This window comes from Gossypium hirsutum, chromosome D11, assembly GCF_007990345.1.
Source record: "Gossypium hirsutum isolate 1008001.06 chromosome D11, Gossypium_hirsutum_v2.1, whole genome shotgun sequence".
NCBI classification, from domain to species: Eukaryota; Viridiplantae; Streptophyta; class Magnoliopsida; order Malvales; family Malvaceae; genus Gossypium; species Gossypium hirsutum.
Window position 1 is genome coordinate 72776275 of NC_053447.1, and position 27217 is coordinate 72803491.

At 36.3% G+C, this 27217-nt stretch overlaps 3 protein-coding genes across 6 annotated transcripts; all 3 read right to left on the reverse strand.

Annotated features, from left to right (window-relative positions):
• Positions 1 to 960: 960 nt before the first annotated feature.
• LOC107898351 (uncharacterized) lies at positions 961 to 2702 on the reverse strand. The gene is made up of 4 exons (XM_016823860.2): positions 2409 to 2702; positions 2032 to 2071; positions 1796 to 1947; positions 961 to 1706 (listed from the first exon to the last, which is right to left on the reverse strand). The coding sequence occupies exons 1-4, from the start codon at positions 2622 to 2624 to the stop codon at positions 1197 to 1199; spliced, it is 918 nt and encodes a 305-aa protein (XP_016679349.2). The 5' UTR covers positions 2625 to 2702; the 3' UTR covers positions 961 to 1196.
• A 1350-nt stretch (positions 2703 to 4052) lies between these two features.
• Positions 4053 to 7038, reverse strand: LOC107898858 (probable protein phosphatase 2C 65). Its single transcript, XM_016824423.2, has 5 exons — positions 6528 to 7038; positions 5410 to 5676; positions 5204 to 5321; positions 4844 to 5067; positions 4053 to 4645 (listed from the first exon to the last, which is right to left on the reverse strand). Exons 1-5 carry the CDS (start codon positions 6741 to 6743, stop codon positions 4223 to 4225), a joined length of 1248 nt encoding a protein of 415 aa, XP_016679912.1. The 5' UTR covers positions 6744 to 7038; the 3' UTR covers positions 4053 to 4222.
• A 2447-nt stretch (positions 7039 to 9485) lies between these two features.
• LOC107898073 (CMP-sialic acid transporter 2) lies at positions 9486 to 16582 on the reverse strand. 4 transcript variants are annotated; one of them, XR_005920895.1, is made up of 16 exons: positions 16180 to 16582; positions 15292 to 15483; positions 15015 to 15131; positions 14590 to 14646; positions 14259 to 14336; positions 14042 to 14086; positions 13311 to 13370; positions 13069 to 13191; positions 12817 to 12894; positions 12327 to 12396; positions 11936 to 12043; positions 11653 to 11786; positions 10812 to 10891; positions 10429 to 10474; positions 10132 to 10287; positions 9486 to 9823 (listed from the first exon to the last, which is right to left on the reverse strand). XR_005920895.1 is itself a non-coding variant. In XM_041105337.1 (16 exons), the coding sequence occupies exons 2-15, from the start codon at positions 15457 to 15459 to the stop codon at positions 10237 to 10239; spliced, it is 1215 nt and encodes a 404-aa protein (XP_040961271.1). In that variant the 5' UTR covers positions 15460 to 15483; positions 16180 to 16582; the 3' UTR covers positions 9486 to 9823; positions 10226 to 10236. The 4 variants fall into 4 exon arrangements, 3 of the variants coding, with proteins under 3 accessions (XP_040961271.1, XP_040961272.1, XP_040961274.1); XM_041105337.1 differs by having other exon boundaries at positions 10226 to 10287; XM_041105338.1 differs by having other exon boundaries at positions 10226 to 10287; positions 16174 to 16463.
• Positions 16583 to 27217: the final 10635 nt, after the last annotated feature.

Below are 27217 nucleotides of genomic sequence, written 5' to 3' on the forward strand. Positions count from 1 at the left end.
AGATGAGAGATTTTGTTGCAAAATATGAATCCAAGCATATAGTCATAGTTAAGCAATAACTTCATCTGAATTATCCAAAAAAAAGGAAAGGGCAGTTAGTTGAGATGATCAATGTTTGTCACATTAATGATGTAATGGTATAATATTCTGGGAATCTGACATGATAGAATACACAAGAAGAGAACCAAGGAAGCAATGTTTGTTGGTACATACTAGCAGCACTAACCCTCATTTTTCGGCAATTGTAACATGGCAACAGGGTGAGTTATAGAAATCTTAAAACTGTCGAGAAGCTTCTGTAATGTTTGATGATCCCACTGGATATCACTTTGCAAGACATTATTATGTTGAAAATGCCCCGGTCCTGGCTGTTCTCTGGCTAGTTGAATGTACAGCTTGTCGAGTTGTTCCAACCCATTGTAGGTTACCGCAGTTGTTTTTTCTTCCCATGGTTCACCTTCAGGTTCTTGCTTCTCAACTAACTGAATTTTAATGAATTGCACTTAAAAAATTAATTAAATAAAGATGGAAAAGACATAAGCGCATGTAATCTGTAATAACGCCATCAACCGCAATGGTAGATTTTTGTTAGGGGAGAATCACAAATTGCCTTGATCACCCTATCATTTTTCAAGTACATCCCACAGTAGCAACGTCTCACAGTATGATTGATTGTCAAATGGCCAAGTAAATTGATAATTATATTCCTGTTTAAGTAGAAAAGGTTTCCTTAACATTCAAGGATTCATATATTAGCATGACCAGAAATGAAACATTGCGTTTGTTGGTGAATCAAAACAATCATAGGTCTAGGTAGCAAAAAGAAAGTTCAGACTAAACATTCTCATCTCGTTTGGAGCAAAAATTATGCTGTATAGCAGTATGCGTGTAGAAAGTGGAACGGGGAACAGGGAACGTGCGACGTTTCATATATTATTGATGATTTATATGTCATTATTCTTAACTATTAACGAGCAATACTTCATTGATGAGGGATTGAAAGAGCTGCATTGCAGATTACACATCATCTCAACAAGATACAAGCTTAAACCAGATACTTTTGAACTAGTATGGAATTTCTTTTCACATGAGAGACAAGGTTCATGGAGATGATGTTTTATTTCTTGCTAGGTTTATAGTAATAGAGGACCGCAAACGAGGACAATGAGAGAATAAAATCCAAAGCATCACACTCATCAGGCCATTACCTCTGATAATTCATCGCATTTAGCTTCATCAACTCCAACAGATGTATCGCTCGTACTATTCTTGTCATCTTCATCCAACATTTCTTCCTCAGTTGCCACTGTTGATAATGGAGTCAAGTCCTCTGCTACTACAACATTCTTGTTAGCAATAGCCATAGCTTCATTATTTGGGTATTTAGTTCTATTCATGCCAAGCGCTTCAGCATTTTTATTTGCCATGAAGTCTTCGGTTGGGTAGCTAGGATTCTCTGCAACAATAGCAAAGGGCTTGTCTAGGGAAGGAACACCATTTCCAGTGGCCAATTCCTCCGATAATGCTTGTAGTTCTTCCTTCAGTACTTCCTGATAATCAGCTGCTTCCCAGTCTTCGGAAACAACAATCATATTCTCAGTTTCCAAGGATTTAAATATCCGATCAGGGCCCGGTTGCCACAAAATGTCCCCAGTGGTTGTTTTCAGAATGAATTTGAACTGGACTGAGATTCCAACAGGTATATCCTGAGCAAGTACCAAAAAAAGAGATCTCATCAGTTGTCAATAAAGCCTTCAACAAGAATATCTCACATTCTCAATAAGTTGCTGCTTACCAGCTCTACTGCCCAAACATGTCCTTCTGACCAAGTCAGTGGGATACAACTCTCAGGGTCCCATGAGCCTAACATAGGATGATCCCCTACTATGAAAAAATGCTCCCCAAATGAGCACTCTTTCTTCAACTGAAATTTGACACGAGTGGTATCTGTGCATCAGAGGTGTTGAAATAAGACTCAGAAATTAGAAAACTCAATAATAGACAAAGAGTTAAAGGGCCACAAGATCTTACTGTGTTCTTTAGGTTGAATTTCTGCTGTCTCCAACTCCCCCTACATGAAGAAAATTTACCAAATGAATGTCAACTTCAATACAAGTAACTTTTCTTGAATTGGAAAGGAACTGTAAATGAAGCAACATCTTTTGTTTCAAAATCCATTCAGTTTCAAAAGGCTTGGATTGTAAAAAAAGGATTTACGTATGCATGTTTTAAACCCCACGTTGCACGATAACCCATGATTGGAGAATTAGATCATATATAAGTTATTTAGAAAAAAAAAAGTGTAAAGAGAAGTAACATGGAAAGAAAACTTGGGAATCGTGCAAAGGAGCATCGGCAAAGTAAAAGGAAAAATCAGTAAAAAATGGATAAAAGTGGACATAACATGCCTGTAAGTCAGGTGAGAAAGAAGAAGATGAAAAAAGAGGCTGCAGACGCCTCCGTTGAACAGAAACCAAATGCAAGAAGCGGATTCTAGCAAGCTTTTTAGAAGGTAATAAGCATACTTGAGCTCTAGTAAGAGAAAGATGTTGAAAAGAAGAAAACCCTCTATCTCTATTATTGCCAAAGATTGGCTTGGAGCAAGGACTCGTCAAGGTTTTCATCACTTGCGGGTTCCAACTGAAACTGTCTCCTCAAATTTTTGTCGTTAAAGAAAAAAGACAGCGTTTTGTTTTGTCTGTTGATTTGGCTCTCCTCTCTATAAGGGGTGGAGTGTGAAAGGGATCCATTGCCACGTATCGGCATGGGTGGAGTTGAATCTGGCTTTTCTCACTTGGAACGTGAGACTCGCAAGTCAAGACTCAGCTCTCTCCACCAACTGGCAACTTTTTCAGCATTTGCAGAGACCCTTATTTGATCCCCGCATTTGTCTCCTTTTTATTTATTACTACCAACTTAAACTTAGGAATTAGCCAATTAATATTGATATCTCTGCTGCTTTGGATCTGGGCCAGGCATTTCAAGGCTAACAATGTCCACAACCCACAAAGGGCTTCGCTGAAACCAGTCCAATCCAGAAGGTCATGCGACCAGACTTTCGGTCTTTTTACTATAGGCTGCCAACAGATATTGGTTCATGAGATGGATTCCTTGTGAAACTGTAGGCCTGGACTCACTATGGATAAATGGTTGCAATAATGATGATAATAGTTATCATAAAGCTTATAATTTTCGAACATCTTTCATTTCGGCTTTTTCTTTGATGGACTAAGGAGGGAGAAGCAAAACTTGTTCAATTATTAAGATTTATAATTATTTTTATTTTGTAATTTGATTTTTTTTATCTATGTCAGATTGCATTTTGTCCATTTACTAAAAAACAGGTAAATTCGTATACGCTAGATTAAAGAGTAAATTGATCATTTTTGTAAAAAGTTTCATCCAATTCTATTGTAAAAAACTAATATGGTTGAATGAATAATCAAATAATTACATGTGGCTATCTCATTGTGAAGTACACAAACCAATTTTTAATAGTAGAAATATATGAAAGATAAGTCTCTCTAATATTAACCTAATCATGTCTATTTATAGGACAAAAATAATATAATAGAGAAAATACAAAAATACCATTAAATTAAATAAAAGCAGAGTTTTTCAAGATATTTTGGTAATTTTTGCGTGAAACTTTCAAGCCTATTGTAAGTATCATTCATGTTTTAAATACCAGACTGCACCTTCCGCTGCATGCTCGGTTGCTGTGTTCTTTGTGGTTCGGGGACTGCTGCAGCACTCCAATATCATATCTGGGGTCTCTTTGTGGTCCGAGTACTGAGGTAATTGAGAGCTTAGTGTGTTAGGGTTTGGAGTAGTGAGGAGTCCCTCTACTAAGTTGATCATTGGGGTGTTTATAGGGCATTGTATCTAATCATCAACACCATTTTAATTAGATTTGATTTAGATTTTAAGTTTTGTGTAATGATATTTTACAATGTAAGTTAAGAAAAATCATGTGCTAATTAAGAGGGGTAATTGGGTTTGGGGAATTTCGGAAATTCTCTCATATCATGTACAGAATGGTGAGACGAAAGTTCCATTTAAATTCAACTATAATAAATGGAAGGAAGTCATTATAGTAGTGTGTTTTTTTTAAATAAAAATAAAAATAAATCCTCCCTCCCCGATATGAACTTGATTCACATATATTTGAGAATAAGCTTTATAAATTGTGAATATTGCTGCCAGCAAATTAAACCCAAAATCAATTAGCTTCGGTTCCCCCAAAGTCCTTAGATGTTTTCCTCCTATTCAAACTGCCGAGCCGAGAAGACTTGGTAAAAGCCTTTACTCTATTTAATTCATCAAGGGCCTTAGGGTCCACAGTAATATCGCAATTTATAACAGTCTCGCCTTCTTCGGTTTTCCTGTCTTTAGAAATAAGGTTAGAATCTGCACCATCTAGTTGACTTGCAACGTTTTTGCTCATGTCAGACAAGGATCTTGTTAATAATGGTCGTTTCTTCAGGAACAAGCATACCACTGCACAATCATCCACCTTGGAGCCTGGATACCTTGTTCGCCATGCTTGAACAGCATAATAAACCAATATTTTAGCTGCCGTTGATTGTTTCTTTACTGAAGCTACTATTCGTATCACCTCGTTGTTTGTTAGCACATCCCACACCTGCAAAATTTGTAATTTTTTTCTCATGCAACCTTGTTATTAATTTCAACCATTAATTAATAAATAAATATAATTACCGCTTATATATGTGTTGTTAAATTAATTAACCCTAAAGAAAGATTCATTTAATTCTATAATAATATTTCAAAAAGAAAACAAGGAGACGCTATACGTGCATGTAAAAGTTTTCCTTCTTACCCCATCAGTCGCCAACACTACAAATTCATCTTTGCTTGTAAGCTTCCTGTAAGAAACTTGAGGAATTGCGATAACACCATGATCCTTAAGGCAGAAATCCCCGAAAGCCCTTGCCATGGCTAAGCCAGGGCAATCATGATCGGGCATCCATACTCTTGGTACATTTGATTCTTCATCCATTGCAAAGACCCTGCCACCGCACTTCAGGATTCTTTCAGCTTCACCTAATTAAGAAGTAACTCCAGAGGAACATATTAGATATGGATATACGGTTTGATTTAGTTTTTAACTATAGGGCATAGGCAAGGTTCTATATATATAATATATATACGCGAATGGAATGGAACAGAAAATACTTACTTGGTATACTAGGTTTCAAGTCAACTGTGAGTTGGATCGGAATGAGTTGGTTTTCATTGTCTCTAGTGCAAAGAATCGCACGAGAATCCCCCAAGTTTGAAATTATCAAATGTTCATCCTGAAATGAAATATGCATATATGTTTTTTGGAGAAAATAAACGGATCATCATCTACATGTATGTACCAAATTAAGAAAGAAGCTATACCTGCTTAATAACAGTTACAGCTGTGGTACCACTGCAGTAACTGTCAAGAGACTCTTCCAAGATAAGATCTTCATCCGACTCTTCGAAAGCTCTAATTATACTTGCCTCCCAGTCTTTGTCAGCGCCAACAGCTACATCATTTTCTTTGCACACTGTAGAAAGCTTGTATGGCAAGGTGTGACATACATGACGTGCAACCTGGTGACCTGACGGACCATGACCATCAAATACAGCGCAGAAGAACACGTTCTTCTCTCCCATGAAGTTCTGGATAAATTTTAAATATGTTTAGTTCCGTGTATCCAATAAATAAATGGTCATACATTCTTAGACTATCTAATTATAAATATTAAAGTTGATGGCGATATGCATAGAGCAGCAGCATTCCCGAAGAAATGAAATACCATGTGTGGGTTTAGGTAGGTGATTCAGGACGAAGAACTGGCCTACAAAAATGTTATACTAATTAACTTGTTTGCTAAATTAAATTAAGCTCCCCCCAAGAAATTGAGGAGTCTTCCTCCACAATCTAATTGGCATCAAATTCTTCTCTAGCTACGAATTTTATTTGGTCAAGAAAAGGTCGGTATTGGTCGATCGGAGCAAGCTGTTTTATACATACAAATTATTAATATTAGCATCTGCATTTTTCAACAGTCATCAGGTAATGGAAAGAAATTACTTAACATTCAGAAAATGGAGAAATATATTAATGATGATTAACTGATTCCATTTTCTCTCTCTATATTACATGAGAGAGCTGCACCAACAATAACAATGAACCCAAAAAAAAAAAAAAGAAAGAATAACATCAAAGGGACAAATAGTGACGCGAGCAAAACAACGTCAGATTCAGAAGAAGCAGTCGGCAGCGACATGCATAAAAAACAACGGAGACGATCACCAAATGTGTAAATAGAATATTAAAAGGAAATAATTCTAAGATCACAAAGACCCTGTGAAAGCAGCAGATGAATCCTAGACAAAATTTTATATTGGTAGGCATCAAACAATTACGATCTGGTGGGTGGCACTGGAAATTGGAACATACGGAAAGTATCGATCGAAATGTTGAATTAATAAACAAAAAGAATGAAACATTAATTAAATTAAATCACCTCCCATACGGTCATGGCGTCCTGATTGATCCCTTTTTTCCCCTTGCGGGTGTACATTGACGTGTAGCTAAAGGATCCCTGAAATCTGACTATGGCCCCGGCATGTCCAGTGGTCGTAACTTCCTCCTGTTGGCCCTCCTCTTCTTTCCCCTCCAAATCATCTTCTTCATGGCGTCTACCTTTGTACTTCACCTCTGTACTACAGCAGGCACCCATGTTTCGTTGCGTGTATAAAAGCAAAAAAGATTAGGGAAAAAAAAAGCAGCAGCAACAGCAGCAGGCACCAAGGTACGCCTCCAAAAGGGTATGGATGCCCGGAAAATTTCCGGGCAAATCAAAGCCCAAAATAGACAAGAAATGGTGGTCGAACTGGAGGCGACCCAAGAGACTCAAAATTGAAATGCATGGAGAGGCAAAGGAGGAGAAGTCAAGGCCATAATTTTACTCTATAATATGAAGGCTAGTTTAACAAAAGAAAAAAACAACAGAAAACAAAAAAGCCGAACAGCTTTTCTTTATTTAGAATTAAAGAAGAGACTAGTCATGGCTTACGGGTCATATTATTTTTGTTATTATTATTTTGGCTGCTCCAGGAGGGTGATTTACTATGGGAAAATGCAACTAAACTAACCATTTTGGAATTTTAAGATTATTATCTGTTTGTCTCCTCTAATTTGGAATAATTTCAGTTTTCTGTTCTCTTCTCACCTTCCTTACATAACTACTTTCGGCTCCCTCAATCCCTGTCTATCTTCTTTTCCCTATAACAAAATTTAATTCCAAAAGCACATATCCACGCCAACTCTCCAATGATCTCCGTCTCATAAAAAATTTAAAAAAAAACTTCATTTTTAAACCCATCTCATAATTTCCATATTCGAATACCAAAAAACAATAATCACCATTTTATTAATAAATTCACCACATACTTTTCATAAAAAAATTCATTAAATTTAAGTTCAACCGCAATCAACAATTAAAATCTCTTGTATTTCATCACATATCACACATTGCATACACATTGACCATCACCATTATCCTTGAAACAAACTTTAAGCTCTAATACCTCGTCTGATCAATCTCACATTATGCATGCGCACAGACTATCAACTTTTTGAAATTTTGTTTCATCTTTCTCTATTTGATAACAACCAACCATCCTTGACAATAGTCAAATCCATTACAATCATGTTTTTATTCCAAATTATGCTTAATTCAACAACACTACAATCTCTTGTCGGATTGTGAAAAGAAAGAAATATTTTCATGAAACATTCACCTTAATTTCACAAAATGTTTATAAGAGAGTCCCATGATTTCTCAATCCAACACCAAAATATTTGCTTTGAAAATTTTATGCACCGACCTACATAATAGTCACCTTTTATACTTAATTCTACCCTTGGTTTCAAAATTAATCAATTCATTGATGATTTCCTTAAATTCATAATTTACTAATAATTTGATGAGCTTGTCGACCGCCATGTCTTCTATGTGCTTTTGCACAGAATTCTCCTATAATTTTGATAATTTTAATTAATAAAAGATTGATTCGTGTATTTCTCATTTTTGTTAATGGATGATTGCAGATTTTGCCTCCATCTTTTTTTTCTCTCGAGTTTTTAATAATCACACTCTTCAATCTCTTTATGTGTCTTCACTTTTCTTGTTTTTATTTATGACTCCTATCCTTTTCAATTTTTTTTGTAGTTGCTCCGACAACAAATATGACATACTATAACTCGGACTCAACAATTGGATCAGACAAGAAGTGCTACAACCAGTATGCCCCTTGAATTGCTAGCTTTCTTGGATCTCCCACAATTGGTGGGACATTCTAATCATTTGTTTGATTTGCCATCTCAATCAGCATCTTAATCAAACCTTGCTTTAGCGCCGTCATGATATTGAGCTTCAGCCAATCAACTCGCTCAACCATAGACAAAGAAACAATTTAAAAAGTAATTCTCTAATTCCTCAAAATCTAAGAATCTCAAATCGAATTCTCTAAGGCTTCAATGCTAAAAAGAAGTTTGAGAGAAACAAGCAAGAAAGAAAAAAATGCTCAGTAAAGCACAAAAAAAGCTTTTATAGTAAATGCCCTCGAGTTGATTATTGAGTAAAGAATACAAGATTGAATGATTGTGAATGATGTGGGAAATGTCTTTATTTGTAGTTGTGCTCTCTTACATCTAAAGGTACAAATCAAATTACATTAAGGACTCAAATTCAAACTTAACTACAAAATAGTTCTAAAGAATTTGCGCTCTCTTTTATATTTATCCTTATTACAAATTAGCATGGGAACTACAATTTGCTAAAATATTTACTCAGTCTTTAGACTTCGAATAAAAGAGCTTTCCATAATTTTGCAAAACTTAGGCCAATCCTGGTAAGTTAATTTATTCAAATAATTGCCTTAAGCTATTCTGCTCACCTTCATCGCGGACCTTTGTGTGCAATTCGTAACATACTTGGGGCTAAAATCCACAAAAATGCTCGTATTATGGTCCAACAATATTTTTATATTTTTTTTACTTCTTATCATATTAATATTTTTAGTTCAAGTATTATTTATCAACAATTATTTTTTGAACATTTTTCGATCTGTCAAAATTTTTTTTGAATAAGTTTATCTTGTTATTCTGAATTTTTTAGATTCAAGACTAACTTGATAGCATAATTTAAGATTAAATTTGTTAAATGATCTAATTAATAAAAATTATAAATATTGGTCAGTTAATTTTACTATTATACCAAAAAAAAATCACATCAACATGATTTAACTTATAAAATAAGCAAATATTGGCAGGTTAATTTTACTATTATACCAAGAAAAAAATTACGTCAACATAATTTAACATATAAGTGACTCGATTTTTTTTTTTAAAATTTGATGACAAACAAAAAAGACTGTTGGTGTAGCTTACCTTTTAAAAAAGATAAATAACAACCGAATAAACAGACAAAAATTGCTCGCCGTCTCCCTGTAATCTGTATGTTGTCGAAATAAAACAAATAACGCCACATCATACATTTTTCTGAAAAGGCAGTGTGGAGTGGAGGCTAGGCAGAAATCAGGAAGAACTCCGCGACAAGCCGAGCCAATACCACTGCTCTTCCTCTACCAAGCATTCATTCAGACCCATGAACGAAAATTATAACAAATGACCACAATTTAAGGGTTTCTCATTTTACAAATTCCTTTCAATTCCATTAAACGTCTCGAGCGAAAACTGGTTTATCTCTGTCACTATCCAACAATACCTGGGTCCCTACCAAAACAAATTCCCTCCCTGCAACAAATTACAACTGCTGTGTCAGATTCATCCTCCAGCAGTTCAACAATACTAGTTACTAATCTTATGAAAAGTGTAACTTAGGGACAGGGAAGGCATGATCTGCATATTATAGATACACCTAAACCTAGACCTGCTGAGTTTAATCATAGTAATACAAAGGCTTTCCATTTATCCATTTTGTTTTCATCTAGACTTGAAGCCCCCTGGCTGTTATTTCCTTGACAAATAAATAATCCACCAAGAGGAACAAGTTTGGTCCAGGTAACATACAGCTTTATTAACAATGAATAACAGCACTCTACCTCTTTACCAAGGAACTTGTGCAGCAATTAAAAACACATGAAATATTTTCAAAATTAAGAAGTTGACTCCCAGAACAAAAGGCTTTTCACATACTCCCTAAAACTTTAAGTTGGAAGAAGTGGTTGTCTCTCGTCGGATCCAACACGATGACTAGCCTGGAAAGAGACAAATTAACATTAATTTGTATGTCCAAAAAAAAGAAGAGAAAGAAATAACATTAATTTGGAATGCAATCAGACAATCAGAAAAGACCATCTCCCAGGGGAAACTTAACTACTTTTACATTAAATTCATACCTCTTCATGTGCTCCTGCTGCTATATTAATGAAAGATTCCTTGGACCTAAGATATATATTGGAAAAAAGAAAATAAATAAAAATAAAGAATGTGTAAACACCATTCAAGAACTAACTTAAACATTTTTCCATATATATTATAGATAAATTCGGTTGGGTTCTTCTGCCAAATTCTAGTTAGACTGTTGCTGAAGAAGTTACAATCATTATCCCTACCACATCCATCAAAAGCATGAAGCAAGAACAATGTAACTTGAACCATTGAAGAAAGGTAAAGGCATAAAACCCGGGGGGGGGGGGAACCAACTTGAAGCAATAGCACAATATAAAAAACTCCTTCTAAAAGACTTGAGGCCATGGAAAAGAGAGCTATTTTCATTTACCTGTGGTTTTCCTTATAATCTACCGGTTCTAGCATTCCATTCTCTTGTTCTTCTTTGACTTTGGAAAGCGGCGAAAAGAACTAGGGAGAAAATAAAACATCAAATAATCTCATAAACAAGAAGTAGAGGTGCTCGTTGGCCGAGTGGGCCCACTCGGCCCATACAGGTTATCTAAACCAATTTTCCAAGCCTGAGCCTAGCTTGGCCCGAAAAATAGGCAAAAAATCCAAGCCCACCCATATTTGATTTTTTAAGATTATTTTATTTAAAAATGACTTTTAAAAAATATAATACTAAAAGAAAAATCTAAAGTAAGAGTTTTTTTAACACATTACAAATGCATTAAAAAGTACTTATATTAAAAACAATACCATAAATATAATAAATGTTTTATTATATTAAAAAACACAAATAAACATAATAAATCTTTTATTGTATTAAATATTATTTTTAAAATTTTATATTTTGGGTTGGGTTATTTAATTGGGTAAGTCTTTTTTTTTTGGGTAATGAATTTAATTGTTATTGGGTTAAAGATTTAATATAAATATAAATATAAATATACATAATTATTATTTAACATACATAATTAATATAATTATTTTTATATTATAATATATTCGGGTCAGGCCAAAAATCTTACCCAAGCCTAGACCCATATAAAAAACGGGTTTTAAATTTTTACCCAAGCTCATGTTCAAGCCTCATTTTTTTATCCAAACTCTCCAATTTTTCAAATAGGCCTGGGCGATGGCCCGGCCCATGAGCAAGTCTACAAGTAAACAAGCAGAATTCCATAGAAAGTTAGTCATCAGTATGGCAGCATCCTTTTCCAATTTACCTGGTGCATTGAGATGAACACAATTGAAATTCCTAGGATGAAGTTCATGGTCAAAGTATGGCCAAACAGAGTAGCAGATGCTATGCCGGTAAAGATAGTAGCAACAGTTGAAGAGTACTTCTTCAGAATTGTATCTGAATGCAAAAAGACAATGAGTTGAAAACAATTATGTCTCGAAAACAAAACTGGTGGGATGCTCATTGAAGCCATCTTTTAGTTAGTTCTATTTCAATTCAAGCTTAGATGAAAACTAATGAAATTATATAAACTATTAGTGTATGACCTGCATATTTGAAGAAAAAAGAGGATAAAATTCCCTGTGCTGCATTGTTACATATAAGAAACATGGTGGCTTTGGAATGTCCTTGTAGGATATCAAAGCTACTAGGACCTGAAATAATCCAAATGAGAACATCAAAATATCAGACTCACAAGTCAGGATCTAAAATTGGCCTAATAGTTGCTGAAAATAATAATTGCTGGAGAAATAACCGAAGAGGCTTCTAACACAAGTAAATATTTTGAAGCAGAAAGCTTGTTCAGAATTGAAATACTTAAAGAAGACTTTGAAGAAAGCAACCTAGGCCAAAAGTAATTTAATTCTAGAGCCACTAGCCTTCTTCATAAACTTTTAACATGCTTTAAAGAATTGAATATTATATACTTTACCATACCTTTGACAACAGTTGTCCCCAGTATTGCCAGAAAGTTAAATATAGCACCATAACCATATAAAAATAAGTTCTGCAAACCAAACAAGAGCAAAAAGAAATTAGGGGATGACCATATAAAAGTAACCCTTTAGCCTTTAGGAGCCGAGCCAAAGTGCAAAATTCTAGTGATTCAATTCAGCAGATCCTTGTATGACCATGCTTGATAGCTGCACGTAACCCTTGTAGTGGCAGAGAGAAATACCGTTCAATAGGTTTCCAGACAGTCGAACTTCATAATATTGGAACTGAGAAAATAAAATTTCCAGATAGACGCTACAAAAACCTTAAGAAAAGAAACTAAGCTCTGGCAGACATACCAGATACTAAGGCTCAATAATTATTACAATTCTAACATCAAATCGATCACTCCCTTTGAAACTAACACAACATCTCTAAAAGCATTTCTCAGAACAGATCAAATACCACCAATGCAGGGAATCCTAAAAAATACCTGAAGATAGATGCTTGTCTCATACTGACTCTTAAGAGCATACTCATTGTAGACAGAAGCCAAAGATGGAACAGTTACCTGAAAGATTAGGTCTAATGTCAGCTTCTGGCATGTGTAAAATCAAATAATAGGGAACGAAAAAGAGATGTGGAAGAATGATAAACAAAGAACAACTTTCTACTAAAACTGATTGCATGGTCCGCACAAAAGAGACATGCTAAATATAAATTACAGATACCCAAAAGCACTTACAAAGATCAATGTGTAGATGTAAGCACCGGTTGTAACGTGAAGACCCAAACTTGTACTACCCTCAGGTAAAGAACGCAGCTGATTTACACTAATTCCAATGAGCAATAGAGCAAGAGCTTCCCACTGCAAAATAAACACAAAACAAGAATCAGATGTGCACTTAGTGAAAAGAACTTATTGCACTGACATGCACCTGGTTTTTTAATTTTTTTGTTATGCAGTTGAGAAGTTTTAAGCCTAACCTGTATCACAGAAAATCTGCGCCTCATAATCATCTTCAGCAAAACAGCAATTACCAAAACCTGCATGATCATCGAGCAAATATAGAAAATTTCGCAAGGAGCACAAACAATTGTTTTTTTCCCTAAAAAAAACTATTTCCAACATCTTAGAGGAATGAAAAAAAATCCTCCTAGTAACACTATGCAAGTGTCACAAGCCAAGACTTAAGCTCAAGATTGTGTGGCTCTTGATCCCGTGAATGCACTCATCCAGATCCAATATCTGCCTTCCCACACACAAGGAAGTATCACCATTACTGAATTGGCAACAATGTTGATGCAAATAAGGGTCAATAAATAGTAAGAACTTGTTAGAAATTAGCATGTCCCAATTTGAACCAAGCTTTTTTCTGTATCCAAATTCCAAATACCATAAACTCAAAGAAAAGGAGAACAAAAGAGGCTACTCAAGCAAGAAACTACCCAGCAAATTGTAACCCCAATTAAACTCTCATAAAGAATAAATGTCTAATTGCGGAGAAACAAGAATCTCAGAACTTAAGAATATATCTTCTTGAGCAATAAACTAGCCGATAAATGTGCGTCAGTGGAGTAATAGTACTATGGAATAACTCATCAACGACATATGATAAGATAAAGAAAAGTTCCAAGATCTAAGCACACAGACAAATCAAAACTAATAGCTTCCAGTAGGAACCATGGTTTGATACATTATTATGATGAAATATTACCTTGAGGTTGCTCAGCATCTTCACGGTTGCAGGATTGAAATAAAGCTGCCAACAAGCAATTCACACTAGTTATGACTTAAAGCTTTTATCATGCTAAAAACATATCCCGGAAGGAAGACATTGCCAGACAGTATATTGACAATTAAAAACATAGAGTGCAATGATATTAACCAAAAGCATCAAGAAAATGCTGCAGGGAACCTTTTAAGAAATATACCTGCATGATGAATTTCAGATAGTTGTTGATGGCATAAAGAAGTGCTGGAACGGCTAGGAGAACATTGTTCCTTGCTGCCTGCAAGAAATTATGATCATTGCTAGGGTTATCTTATTAAAAAAAAAATCATTTCAAAATTACATCTTTTGGTGACAAGAATAATAAAGCATTATCAGAATCTAGTGGACATGATTGATATGCAAAATGATAGCTGAAGTAGGCAATCTGTAGCTTCAAATAAAACTATTAAACTTACAGACTTGTTATTACAACTTCTTTTACCAATGCCTCTCAAGTACAAACCTTGTATGTCATTAAAAAAAAACTGTACCTGCATGAATGTGGAAATTGACAGAAGGGGCTTTTCACCAACTTTCTGACGTCTAGCCTGTAAACATGTAAATATTGGTTTTAATGAATTACTATACTGAAGTCAAGGGAGGCTTATGAAATGGCTCCACTTGATTTATTAACAGAAGATTACGTTATTATATTGAAAAGTCCATTTATTTCCAACATGCAAATTATTCCCATCACAATGTGCACACAAGCACCATGAGTGTACTTCTCAAACAGTTCCATCTACATCAAATAGGACAGTCACGGCAATCACATGATAAAACCATATAAAGTTCAACACACATTAGGTCAATCCAATGAGGCAAAGTGCTGTTATCCTATGAAACTTATCCAGTTGAAAGGTTGAATCAAATAAAGAAAACAAGTTAATCAATGAAGAAATAATTTGCAATGTACCTGTAAAATCAGCATAAGAACTGCAAATAGAACCTTTGCAACCTCTGTCAAAAAATTAACACTAATGGGGCTAAACATGAAGCGTCCGTCCACCTTAGACATATAAACCAAAATAGGCTGGTAGAAAAAGAGAATATCAAACATGTGAAGAATCAAGATGAGTAGAGGAAAGCAAAGAAAGACAAGCTATCTGGGAAACTGTAGAACAGTAAAAAAAAAAAGAAAAAAGGTACGATAACAAAGAATGCAAGGAAAGCACAAATTGACAATAAATTACCTGGAAACCAACAAGAACACAATCACCTACGACCAAGAGAACATTAAGGGCACGTTGCTTTGATGATACCCTGCTTTTATGGCGGTCGTAAGCCCTAGACACACCTCGGGTAGTTGGGGAAACCAACTTCGAATGGCAGACACTGCATTCTATCGTCCCGTTTTTCATTGGTTTGCCCCAAATCTGTAATAACTACAAAACAAACAAAAATAAGATAAGTCGATGTAATTTAAGCGCTTAAACTCCAAATAGTAAACACTAATACCTAAATAAACAAAACAAAACATACGAGACATGCAAAATCTAGTGGAAGTCAGTCACACAGAACCGATATTCTAAGAAAACGGAGATATGGATGCCATTGTCAAAGTTGGGTGATAATTTGAAATTCTGAAAATCAGCAGAGTCTTGTCGGGTTGCTGTGAGCATAATAAACTGTTTTCGCTCGAATAGATACATATAGATAGATCCTATAGACTCAGGAAGGAGAAATTAATAAGGAAAATCCGTTCCAAATTTAGTGAGAAAGCAAGAGAAACATCAATATGATTACGGCGGATCTACGGTCAACAATCAGTAGCTGGATTTTTATAATCCAATAAGTAACTTAAAACAATTAAAGCAATACACACAAAAATATAGTGAAATAATTCAAAAATCCAGATCCTGCTAGCTGTAACAACCTCGAGGTTGTTCTGTTACGGGAAAGGCAAGCAAATTATGAAGAACTAACAAAAATAGGAAACATAATTGGATGGCAAATAAATGAGATGAGATGAGATCTTGATAGTAGAGTTGACAAAGGAACTGAGGCTTAAAAAGAGGAAAGAAAACAAGAGAATGTGAATGATAAAATGGGATTAGTAAATAAATTAAGCTAACCTTTACCTAATTAATGTGTGAGCGTTATTGTTGGCCAAGGTTCCTCTAATAAGGCCTGTCCTCCAGAACCAGAGGAGCTTTAAAATGGCGCTACCAGATCCGGAATTCTAACCCTTCTCTAAGTCTCGTCCAGATTTATATATCGGATGCGGAAGAGAAATTAAATTCAATCAGAAAATCCTTCCGCAAAGCAACAGTGCTTACTGCTTAGAAGATGCGATCAGATCATGCGAAGAATATGCAGGGAGAGAGAGAGAGAGAGAGATCTTTTAAAATTAAAACAAATTAGTCCTTCTCCTAAGTCCTAGTCCTACACCTACAAAGTCTTAGCTTACAAACAACATCAAGGTCAAATTCTACAAATAATCCCTACACTCTATGCATATTGCGGAAGTAATACCTATACTCCAATTTAATTAAAATTAATTTCATACTTTTCTATTTATCCCGATTAAACTTGCTAATATTACACCGGCTACAACAATCAGGACTAGTGACCAGTCTCTAAAGTACCTCAACTTATGTTGGGATTACAATAATTTCTCTCATTATATTCCAACCATAGAAGGTAAATATAGGTGCGTTCTATACAATCAGGTGTGCCATTATTGTTGATTGTCCGGGAGCAAATGTAGAGCTGATGAAATTAGACTTTAAATTTCAAAAACTAATATAAATTAAATCATCGTATATATAATTATTATTTATTAAATTTACATAAAATTTTTATTTAATAATGATTTTGAAATTCCGAAGAAATTTATGAATTTAACATACTTTCCAAATATATATTACATTAAAACTCATCTTATTCTTCAAGCATACATTTAACTTTTACAAATTATTAAAAAAAATGATCACCATTAACGTTAAAAAATAGTGTACCGATAATTCTTTCTGAGTTTTAGCAATTTATGCCAGATTAATAATTTTCTTGGAATAATAACTTGGATAGCAACAAGACGGAGCACCTAAGATGGTGCAAGTTTATACGCTATCAATATTAATATCTAAGTATGCATATTTTATAAGGGTTATTTCTAACAAATATTTATGGGATAAAAAAATCATAAACAAACTGATTTTTTAGGTAAAAGATCTCTCTCAAGTCAAAATTGACCCGAAAAATAAAAATTTTAACGTGTCTAAAATTATTTTTTTCTAATCACTTTTTCATAAACTATGTCAATTTTATCATTAGAATTTAAACCCTTCACCAATTCCCTTTAATCTTAGTGTGTATTTCATATTTTATCAACCAAAGTTGGGTAATTCAGTTACACCTCTAAGGCCAAAGCTATCATATTATTAGATAATTAGATTTAAACATGAGTTTAACTGCAAGTTTAAATTTTAAATTTAAAAAATAGGCTTAAACAAGAAATAATATATATTTTCCTAAACAGATCAAACATAAGATTTTTTATCCGAATCCAATCTTTGTTTTCTACTCTCTGACAGTTTTTCAAAAACACCACAATACAGTCTACAAGCAAATAAATTCAAGAAAACATTTCTGCTAAATTAAAAAAAAACAATAAGATGTTAAGAATTTTTATTTCTTTTTTTAAAACATCAAATTAAACTATTATTTAGAAAACATAAGGCAAAAAAAAAAAAACCAGGGCCCAAACATAAGTCTCTGCCCCATTCCACCAACTAACACAACAAAAATCAGGTTAGAATTTTGAAAACATTAGAGAAAATAGTACAAAAAGCTTAAAATAAAGGCTTTGGTTATGCCTTAGCTAGTTTTAAGCTGAAAAGGATGGGGAGAGATGTCGGAGAAGAGTTAACAGGAATTCTTGCCAGGAAAACAAAGGACTTAGTGGAGGAAAAGAAGTGTGAATTACAGAGTTTGGATGAAACAGTAGCTGGATTGATGAAAATAAGAATGAGTTGTTTCAAACTGGTTTGAGAGAGGCCACAGTTGACTGGTAACTTATCAGGGATTGTATAATGCATACATTTAGATTAGTTTTGATAGGAAAATGGAGAAACAACCGTTGAAGATGAGGGCGGTGGTATAAGTCGCCGTTCTAACAGAAGATTATGAGTGGTCTGTGGAAGGATCTGCTTACTCCTCTTGTAGGAACTTACACTTAGGTCCAGAACTTGAAAGAAAAGAAAAGGAGAAATTGGAACACATGTATGAAAATGTCAGGAAGCCTTTTGTTTCTCTTCTCTTTAGCATGAATGAATATTCTTTGATAAAACAATGAATAAATAATAAATATATCAATACGGAGCAGAGTTTTCTGATTACGAATCAACAATGCAGATATGCTCTCTCTCTCTCTCTCGCATTTTTTGGTAGGTAAGTCTCTGCTTTGTGGACTGCTCTCAGTCATTCTGTAAGTCTTGCTTTGTTAACTGCCAGTCACTTTCCTTTTTCTTTCATTTTTTTCTTAGAGGCAATTCTTTTCTTCTTCACTTCTCTCGAGAAAACTTCCATTTTTAGCATACTTGGAGCATTTGTTCCGGCATCTATGATTGTTGTCCTTTACTACTTTGACCACAGTGTCGCATCTCAACTTGCTCAAGAGAAAGAGTTCAATCTGAAAAAGCCACCTTCTTACCACTACGACCCTCCTTTTGGGTTTTCTGGTGATACTATTCTCCGATGCTGAACCTATTGACCAAGTCTGACATGATATATAGTAACTAATGATATGGTGTTTAGTAGGTCATATTATATGGTCTTATTGGCATTCCACAGTCTCCAATGCATACAAAAAGCTTAGCAACTCTGAAACACCAGGTAGTAGATAGTTTGTTCTAGTTAATGATATATGAATTCTGATGAAGTTGGTTCAGCATGCAGCAAACTCGACAGCATGCAGGCCATGAAGACCAAGTCATGCAGGAGCTGCTGATGCAAGCTTATTTTGTTTATTTTGTAATTCCTAGTCAATGAAATGTAATCTTAGTTCATTTCTAACTAAGTTAGATTGATGACTGATGTAATTAGCTTATGTATGAGCTGTAAACACAACTTTGTGTAAGTTTACAAGCCAAAATTTCAAGTTTCCATGTCATTAGTGGAGGTAGGTGATGTTTAGGTAATTACTTACTGTTTTTGACAAGCTTAGTTCCTGTTTTATGTATTGGCATTGTGCCATTATGCATTTTTATGAATGAAGTTCAGTTTGTTCATCATTTCTCTATTCATTTTTCTTAGCTTTTCTTCCTTTCTCTTGCTCGAATTCTCTTGTTTGCTCAGCAAGTCTCGAGACTTACTTAACAAGTTTGCACTAAATCTGTTAGTTTCAGTTACAGCACCAACAATTGGTATCTAGAGCCTATTTCTTAAGGGATCTGTTACACAAATCCATGGCTTCATCAAGCTTTTCACCAGCTGCACCTCAAGTCTTCAATGGAGAAGGCTATCACATATAGGTGGTCAAAATGAAGACCTACCTACAGGCTTTCGATCTGTGGGAGGTGGTCAACTCTGATGTTGAACTAGAGCCACTTAGAGCTAATCCAACAGTGGCTCAGATCAGGCAGCATGCTGATGAAAGGACCAAGAGGCACAAGGCTATGTCTTGCATCCAAAACTCAGTGTCTGATGTGATTTTCACAAGGATTATGGCCTGTGAATCACCAAAACAGGCCTGGGACAAGTTGCAGGAAGAGTTTCAAGGGACAGAGAGGACAAGGCAGCAACAGTTGTTAAACTTGAGGAGAGATTTCGAGAATTTGAAGATGAAGGAAGAAGAAACTGTCAAGCAATATTCTGACAGGATTATGGCTGTGGTTAACAGCATCAGGCTCCTTGGAGAGCAGTTCAATGAAGCTAGGATAGTGGAGAAGGTTATAGCAACTCTGCCTGAGAGGTATGAGGCAAAAATCTCATCTCTCGAAGACTCAAGGGACCTGTCCACCATCTCCCTGACAGAGTTGATCAATGTTCTATATGCTCAAGAGCAGAGGAGAGCAAGCAGACTGGAGGAGCACCAAGAAGGCGCCTTTCAGGCAAGAATAAATACTGCCTACAAAGGCAAGAAGGCCTGGAGAGACAAGCCAAAGAATGATGCTGCAAGGAAAGAAGGTCAGACTTGCAAGCACTGCAGAAAGGCTGGTCATTCAGAAGAAAAATGCTGGTTCAATCCAGATGCTGTGTGTCAGCATTGTAAGAAGAAGGGTCATGTTGAGAGAGTCTGTAAGAGCAAGGCCAAATTGAGGCACAATCAGTTTCAACAGATGAAAGCTGAGGCTCGAGTAGCTAAGGAGGACAGCGACCAAGAGGAGCAAGTTTTTGCTGTGTCATGCTCAGCTGCTCAGGAAAGGTCCTCATCTGGTTGGCTCCTAGACAGTGGATGCACCAACCACATGACACCTGATGCTGCAATCTTCAAGTCTTTAGACAGAAGCTGCAGAACTAAAGTCAAGATAGGAAATGGTCATTTTATTCAAGCTGAAGGCAAGGGTGATGTGCTGATATGCACCCTTACAGGTACCAAAGTGATTTCAAATGTGCTATTGGTGCCTGAAATTGACAGAAACCTGCTCAGCATAGCTCAGTTACTGGAAAAAGGTTATTCAGTTGTGTTTAAAGACCACCAGTGCCAAATCAGTGATCCAAGTGGATCCAAACTGATGGCAGTCCCCATGGCTGATAAGAGCTTTGTGGTTGACTGGACAAAGAAGTCAGACATTGCCTACACAGCCACTTCAGATGAATCCAAGCTGTGGCATCAAAGACTGGGACATGCCAACTTCATATCGATGGCCCGAATGATCAGAGAAGACCTGGCTGAAAACTTCATCAACTCAGTGGACCATGATGATGTATGTGAAGTATGTCAGCTAGGAAAGCAGGCCAGACTCCCATTTCCCTCGAATCAAGCCTGAAGAGCCCCTGAAAAACTCCAACTGGTGCATACTGATGTGTGTGGCCCTATGAAGACTGAGTCATTAAGTGGAAACAGGTATTTCATACTGTTCATTGATGATTTCTCGAGATATTGTTGGATTTACTTCTTAAAACAGAAATCAGAGGTGGCCACTATGTTTTGGAAGTTCAAAACTGCTACTGAGACTGAAACAGGCTGCAAGGTGAAGACCATAAGGTCTGATAATGGGACTGAGTACACCTCAGCTCAGTTCCAAGCCTTCTGTGATAAGGCAGGCATCAAACATCAACTTACCAACACATATACACCTCAGCAGAATGGGGTAAGTGAAAGGAAGAATAGGAGTTTGATGGATATGGCCAGGTGCTTGATGATTCAGAAGAATCTGCCTAAAGCACTATGGGCAGAAGTAGTTAACACTACAACATACATTCAAAATAGACTTCCAACCAAGGCTTTGGATCAAAAGACACCATTCGAGGCCTGGTTTAGCTTCAAGCCATCACTGGCTCATCTGAAGGTCTTTGGATGCATCTGTTATGCACATGTACCTGCTGTTAAAAGGGACAAATTGTCTGAAAGGGCTCGACCTGGTGTTTTGGTGGGCTATAGCACTGGTAAGAAGGGCTATAGGATTTTAGATCCTTCAACAAACAAAGTGTCAGTAAGCAGGGATGTGGTATTTGATGAGAGGTCATGTTGGAACTGGGAAAGACATGAACCTGAAGAAGTTTCTGAAGAACTTGTAACAGACCAAGCTGAGCCAGACCAAAATGTCCCTGAAATGGATATTGATGATGAACCAGTCAGAGGAACAAGGCCATTGGCTGAAATTTATGAAAGGGCTCATGTAGCCATAGCTGAACCAAGCAACTTTGAAGAGGCTGAGGCTCAGCAAGGGTGGAAGCAGGCAATGGCTGAGGAGATCAGTATGATTGAGAAGAACCAGACCTGGGAATTGGTTGAAAGGCCAGTCAAAAGGAAGGTGATTGGGGTGAAATGAGTGTACAAAGCCAAGCAGAATGCTGATGGTACCTTGAACAAGCTGAAAGCAAGGCTAGTTGTCAAGGGGTTCAGTCAGAGGTATGGCTTGGACTACCTGGAGACCTTTGCACCAGTGGCTAGGCTCGACACTATCAGACTGCTGATTGCCTTAGCAGCACAGCTCGAATGGAAGATCCATCAACTTGATGTAAAATCAGCCTTTCTGAATGGTTTCTTAGATGAAGACATCTATGTTGAACAACCACAAGGGTTTGAAATAGCTGGCAGAGAGCATATGGTCTACAAACTGAAGAAGGCCCTATATGGATTAAAACAGGCTCCAAGGGCTTGGTATAGCAGAATCGATGGCTACTTGACTGATCTGGGATTCGATCGAAGCAAGAGTGAGCCAACACTGTATGTCAAGAAATAAGGGACACAAATACAACTCATTGTGTCCCTGTATGTTGATGATCTTCTGGTGACAGGAAGAGATCGAGTAGTGCTGGCTGATTTCAAGACCAAGATGCAGGAAGTGTATGAAATGTCTGATCTTGGGGAGATGTCATACTTTCTTGGAATGGAAGTGTCTCAAGTACAGAATGAGATATTTCTAAGCCAGAGAAGCTTTGCCACAAAGATTCTGACCAAGTTCTCCATGCAAAACAGCAAGGCAACTAAAACACCTGTTGTTGTTGGAGAAAAACTATCGAGCCAAGGTGATTTTAAGAAAGTTTGTGAAACAACCTACAGGAGTCTAGTTGGTTGCTTACTATACTTGACTGCCACTAGACCAGACATCATGTATGCTGTAGGATTACTCTCAAGGTTCTTGCATTGCTGCAATGAGAAGCATTTCCAAGCTGCAAAAAGAGTGCTGAGATATGGCAAAGGCACTTTAAACTATGGTTTGAAGTACAGCAAAGAAGGAAATCTGAAGCTGGTTGGCTACACTGATAGTGACTGGGCTGGCTCGATAGATGACATGAAAAGCACCTCAAGGTATGCTTTTAACCTTGGTTCAGCCATGTTTTGCTGGAGCTCAAAGAAGCAAAGTCTAGTAGCTCAATCTACTGCTGAAGCAGAGTATATGGCAACAGCAAGTGCTGTCAACCAAGCCATATGGCTAAGGAAAATATTGGCTGACTTGAATGTGCATCAAGAGGAAGCTACTGAGATCTTCTGTGACAACCAATCTGCAGTAGCAATTGCTAAAAATCCAGTGTTCTATGGAAGAACAAAACATTTCAGCATCAAGTTGCATGTTGTTCGAGAAATGGAGCAAGCTCAGGAAGTAAAGCTGATCCACTGTAATTCAGAGGATCAACTTGCAGACATTTTAACCAAAGCCCTTAGTGTCACAAGGTTCGAATGTCTAAGAAAGAAGCTAGGTGTTTGCTCCATGCAAACCAAGGAGGAGTGATGAAGTTGGTTCAGCATGCAGCAAACTCGACAGCATGCAGGCCATGAAGACCAAGTCATGCAGGAGCTGCTGATGCAAGCTTATTTTGTTTATTTTGTAATTCCTAGTCAATGAAATGTAATCTTAGTTCATTTCTAACTAAGTTAGATTGATGACTGATGTAATTAGCTTATGTATGAGCTGTAAACACAACTTTGTGTAAGTTTACAAGCCAAAATTTCAAGTTTCCATGTCATTAGTGGAGGTAGGTGATGTTTAAGTAATTACTTACTGTTTTTGACAAGCTTAGTGCCTGTTTTATGTATTGGCATTGTGCCATTATGCATTTTTATGAATGAAGTTCAGTTTGTTCATCAATTTCTCTATTCATTTTTCTTAGCTTTTCTTCCTTTCTCTTGCTCGAATTCTCTTGTTTGCTCAGCAAGTCTCGAGACTTGCTTAACAAGTTTGCACTAAATCTGTTAGTTTCAGTTACAGCACCAACAAATTCACAGTGGCAATTAACTGAAATTCCTTCCATCATTCTCTATGTGGTTATGAGTTTCTTATTGCCTTTAACAGCTATTGCGTAATAAGCTTCTATCGACAACTCGACAATGTACAAGTAAAAATGCAAACCTGAGTCAACTAAATTTAAGCATGCAAGAGGCATACAATGAAATGCAAACTCCTCTAGTTTATCAACTCCCGTCCACTCTGGTAACATCATTTTGAATTTACTCCATCAATTATCATCCTCCGTTTGTTCTTACCCTTTTGAGTGAAATAGGGACTCAAACATCTAAAAGAATCCACGATCTGACTGGCCTCAAGTACTGGTGTTGTTCCAATAGGGTCGGAAGCGTGTAAATTATTGTACTAAAAAATCACACAAAGTTCAATTCCCAGGGAAGAGAGGTGGATCACATGGATCTCTTAAATACCAAGTCTTTCCTTAGACAGAATATCCCTTCTATAGTAATTTAATAGCACAATTAAATACTACTATTATACCCTCAAATATTGAAAGAAAAATAGGACAAGAAAGAACACAAGAGTTTTAACGAGGTTCGGTAAATTATACCTACGTCCTCGGGCACTAACACCAGATGATAACTTTACTATCTTCAAAGTATTACAAACAAATAGAATTCCTTAAGAATTCTCAAATGGGAGAAAAAGAAAACTAAGAGAGAAAGATTGGTTGGGATGAATTGAAATGAGAAATGAGAAGGCCTATTTATAGTTGAGGTTTAAGGACCAAACAATAAATAGCCCATTATCTCAAGGACCAAAAAAAAATTATCCCTTGCCACTTTTCCAAAGTTGGTGGTTGTCATTATTGATTGTCTCCCATTAATGTTAATGGCAACCATTATTAATTGTCTTTCATTAATGTTAACAACTGGCTGCATTGATGCACCTGTGGATGGCACCATACTTGACGTGGATAAGGAAATCGATGGGCTTTTACCTGTTGAAGTCAAAGAACAACGTCTCAGTAACCTTCTTCAGGCACTGATGGTTGATGGGTGTGTCGCAGCTATGCCTTTTCTTAAGAAGATCCCCACTGCTGTAAGTAGAAGATACAAGTATGCTTACTTTTTCATTGGGTATATCATAAAAACTATCATGTATATACATGTTGCAAAGTGGCCATCCATGCAATGGCGAACGCGCAATGTTCCCTTGATTTCCATAAGTTGCCTCACATATTCTAATGGGTCTATCAAAAACCCCAGTGGCGCTGCCAACTATGATTTCCCCACTTGGAAAGGCATGTGCTAGGATGGATCTTACTGCAGTGCAAGATATCTTACTGAAAACTGGTTATAAAGAAGAAGAAGGTGCAGACAATGAGGTGGGTTACGGCCATTTTACTTTGTCAATGTCACATAATAACTGGCCATGCATGGTTTCACTTGTCTGTCCCTTCTGTGGTTTAATTTGCTGGCACCGTGTGATTGCTGAAGCTGTCATTTCAAGAGTGGACACAACAGGTTCGGGATATGCTGAATACAAAGAAATTTGGAGATATTGCATTTAGGGACAAAGATTTTAAAATTGCTATTTATTACTACTCAAAGGTACCTTTCTTCATGTGGACGTGTTGTACTTGTTTACTATTTGACAAGCTTGCTTACTGGAATGTTATATTAAACATAAGTTTTTTTTTGTTTTTTTTTTATTCTTCTTGTTAGAAAATATTTATTGGCCTCTGAATAATCTCCAAAAGAGAGTTTAGCCTGATAATATTTCAAGTTCGGAGTCCAACTTATTTTCTTTAGCTACATAATTATTTTGGGTATTAGGGAATTGCTTTAGCTCTATCAATCTGCTTTGTTCCTCCATTTCCTTTGTACATGCTTGCAAACTAATTTCAACCCGTGTTTTCAGTTTTAAAAGTTAGTTAATGTTTTCCCCTTGAATGCAGTTGGTAGCGATGATGTCTGTTCCTTCTGGCACTGTATTTGTGAGAAGAGTCCTTTCATACTTGATTATTGGCCAACCAGAACTTGCCTTGAGAGATGCCATGCAGGCTTAGGTGTGGTTGCCCTAGTGCCCCACTGCCTTCTACATGCAAGCTCTTGCTCTCTCCAAGCATGGAATGGAAACCGATGCACAGGACATGCTTAATGATGGAGCCTCATTTGAGGCAAAGAAGCAGAATGGTTGGCGTGTCTAAGCAGCAATCAAGCAGTATTGTTATTTTTTATTTCCAAAAAAATAGAGTTTGGCATAAAGAAATGTGTAAATGATATTAAATATGATGGAATAAAATAGAGTATGAAAAAGACATTTGGTTCTGCTGCTGCTGATTTTCTGAACAAGTTTTAGTAGAGCACTTGGATCCACCAAAACTCAGCACCACCAGAACCCGAAACCTAATTCCTAAAAAAATACTTTTTGTCCCTGTAGTATGAAATAAAGCATTTGACCGTCCATAGTATTTAATTTTGTAAGGTTAAACCCCAAAACCATGACATGAATTTTCTTTCGATATGTGGCATTACTGAATAGAATGAGTTCGATCGTCTTGACCAGGGCCACTCAAGAAAAGATCAAAGCTACAATTATAGAGATGTGAAATGTCTTAGAAGACAAGGGTGAGTCATGCTAGTAGATACATGGAAAATCGTACCGAGCTACATTTGCGGGTGGTGAAACGAACTTTGAGATACTTGAAGGGTACCACTAAATTTGGAATCTCCTATAAGAAGGGAGGAGAAGATGAACTTGTTTACACTGATAGCAACTATGCTGGAGATATAGAAGATAGAAAGAGTACCACCACAGAAGCTGAATTTATTGCTGTAACATCATGTGCATGTCAAACAACATGGTTACAAAGGGTGTTGGTGAAATTGGACAAGAACATGAGAAATTGATCACTATTTTTGTGATAACTGCTTGGCAATCAAGCTCTCCAAAAATCCAGTAATGCATGGTCGCAGCAAACATATTGATGTGCGTTTTCATTTCCTTCGAGACCTGGCAAAGACTGATAATATTAAACTGGAGCATTGTAATTCACAGGATCAGCTAGCAGATGTGATGACCAAACCTCTTAAACTGGATCAGTTTTGTATGCTGAGAAGATTCTTGGGTGTCTGTGCAGAAACTGATATAAATTAAATGTTTAGAGCATTTTTATTTTGAAGGGAGGAATTGTTAGGATTTGATAATATGTTTTAGGTTGTTTAGATAATAAATCACTTTTGTTTAGGGATTTTTATTTGTTTGATTTATTCAAATTGACTCATAACTTTTTTTTTTCTTTCTATTTTCAATTGTGATG

What these genes read in the sequence shown, in the direction of transcription:
- LOC107898351 (XM_016823860.2), bottom strand. Translation starts at nt 2,624, where the DNA reads ATGAAAACCTTGACGAGTCCTTGCTCCAAGCCAATCTTTGGCAATAAT. An exon ending in AATTCAACCTAAAGAACACA is followed by an intron (nt 1,948 to 2,031) that starts GTAAGATCTTGT and finishes TCTGATGCACAG; the next exon opens with ATACCACTCGTGTCAAATTT. An exon ending in ATGTTTGGGCAGTAGAGCTG is followed by an intron (nt 1,707 to 1,795) that starts GTAAGCAGCAAC and finishes GTACTTGCTCAG; the next exon opens with GATATACCTGTTGGAATCTC.
- LOC107898858 (XM_016824423.2), bottom strand. Translation starts at nt 6,743, where the DNA reads ATGGGTGCCTGCTGTAGTACAGAGGTGAAGTACAAAGGTAGACGCCAT. An exon ending in CTGTAACTGTTATTAAGCAG is followed by an intron (nt 5,322 to 5,409) that starts GTATAGCTTCTT and finishes ATTTCATTTCAG; the next exon opens with GATGAACATTTGATAATTTC. An exon ending in CTTGAAACCTAGTATACCAA is followed by an intron (nt 5,068 to 5,203) that starts GTAAGTATTTTC and finishes CTTCTTAATTAG; the next exon opens with GTGAAGCTGAAAGAATCCTG.
- LOC107898073 (XM_041105337.1), bottom strand. Translation starts at nt 15,459, where the DNA reads ATGAAAAACGGGACGATAGAATGCAGTGTCTGCCATTCGAAGTTGGTT. An exon ending in AGATGCTGAGCAACCTCAAG is followed by an intron (nt 13,371 to 14,041) that starts GTAATATTTCAT and finishes ATGATCATGCAG; the next exon opens with GTTTTGGTAATTGCTGTTTT. An exon ending in GGGGACAACTGTTGTCAAAG is followed by an intron (nt 12,044 to 12,326) that starts GTATGGTAAAGT and finishes GGATTATTTCAG; the next exon opens with GTCCTAGTAGCTTTGATATC.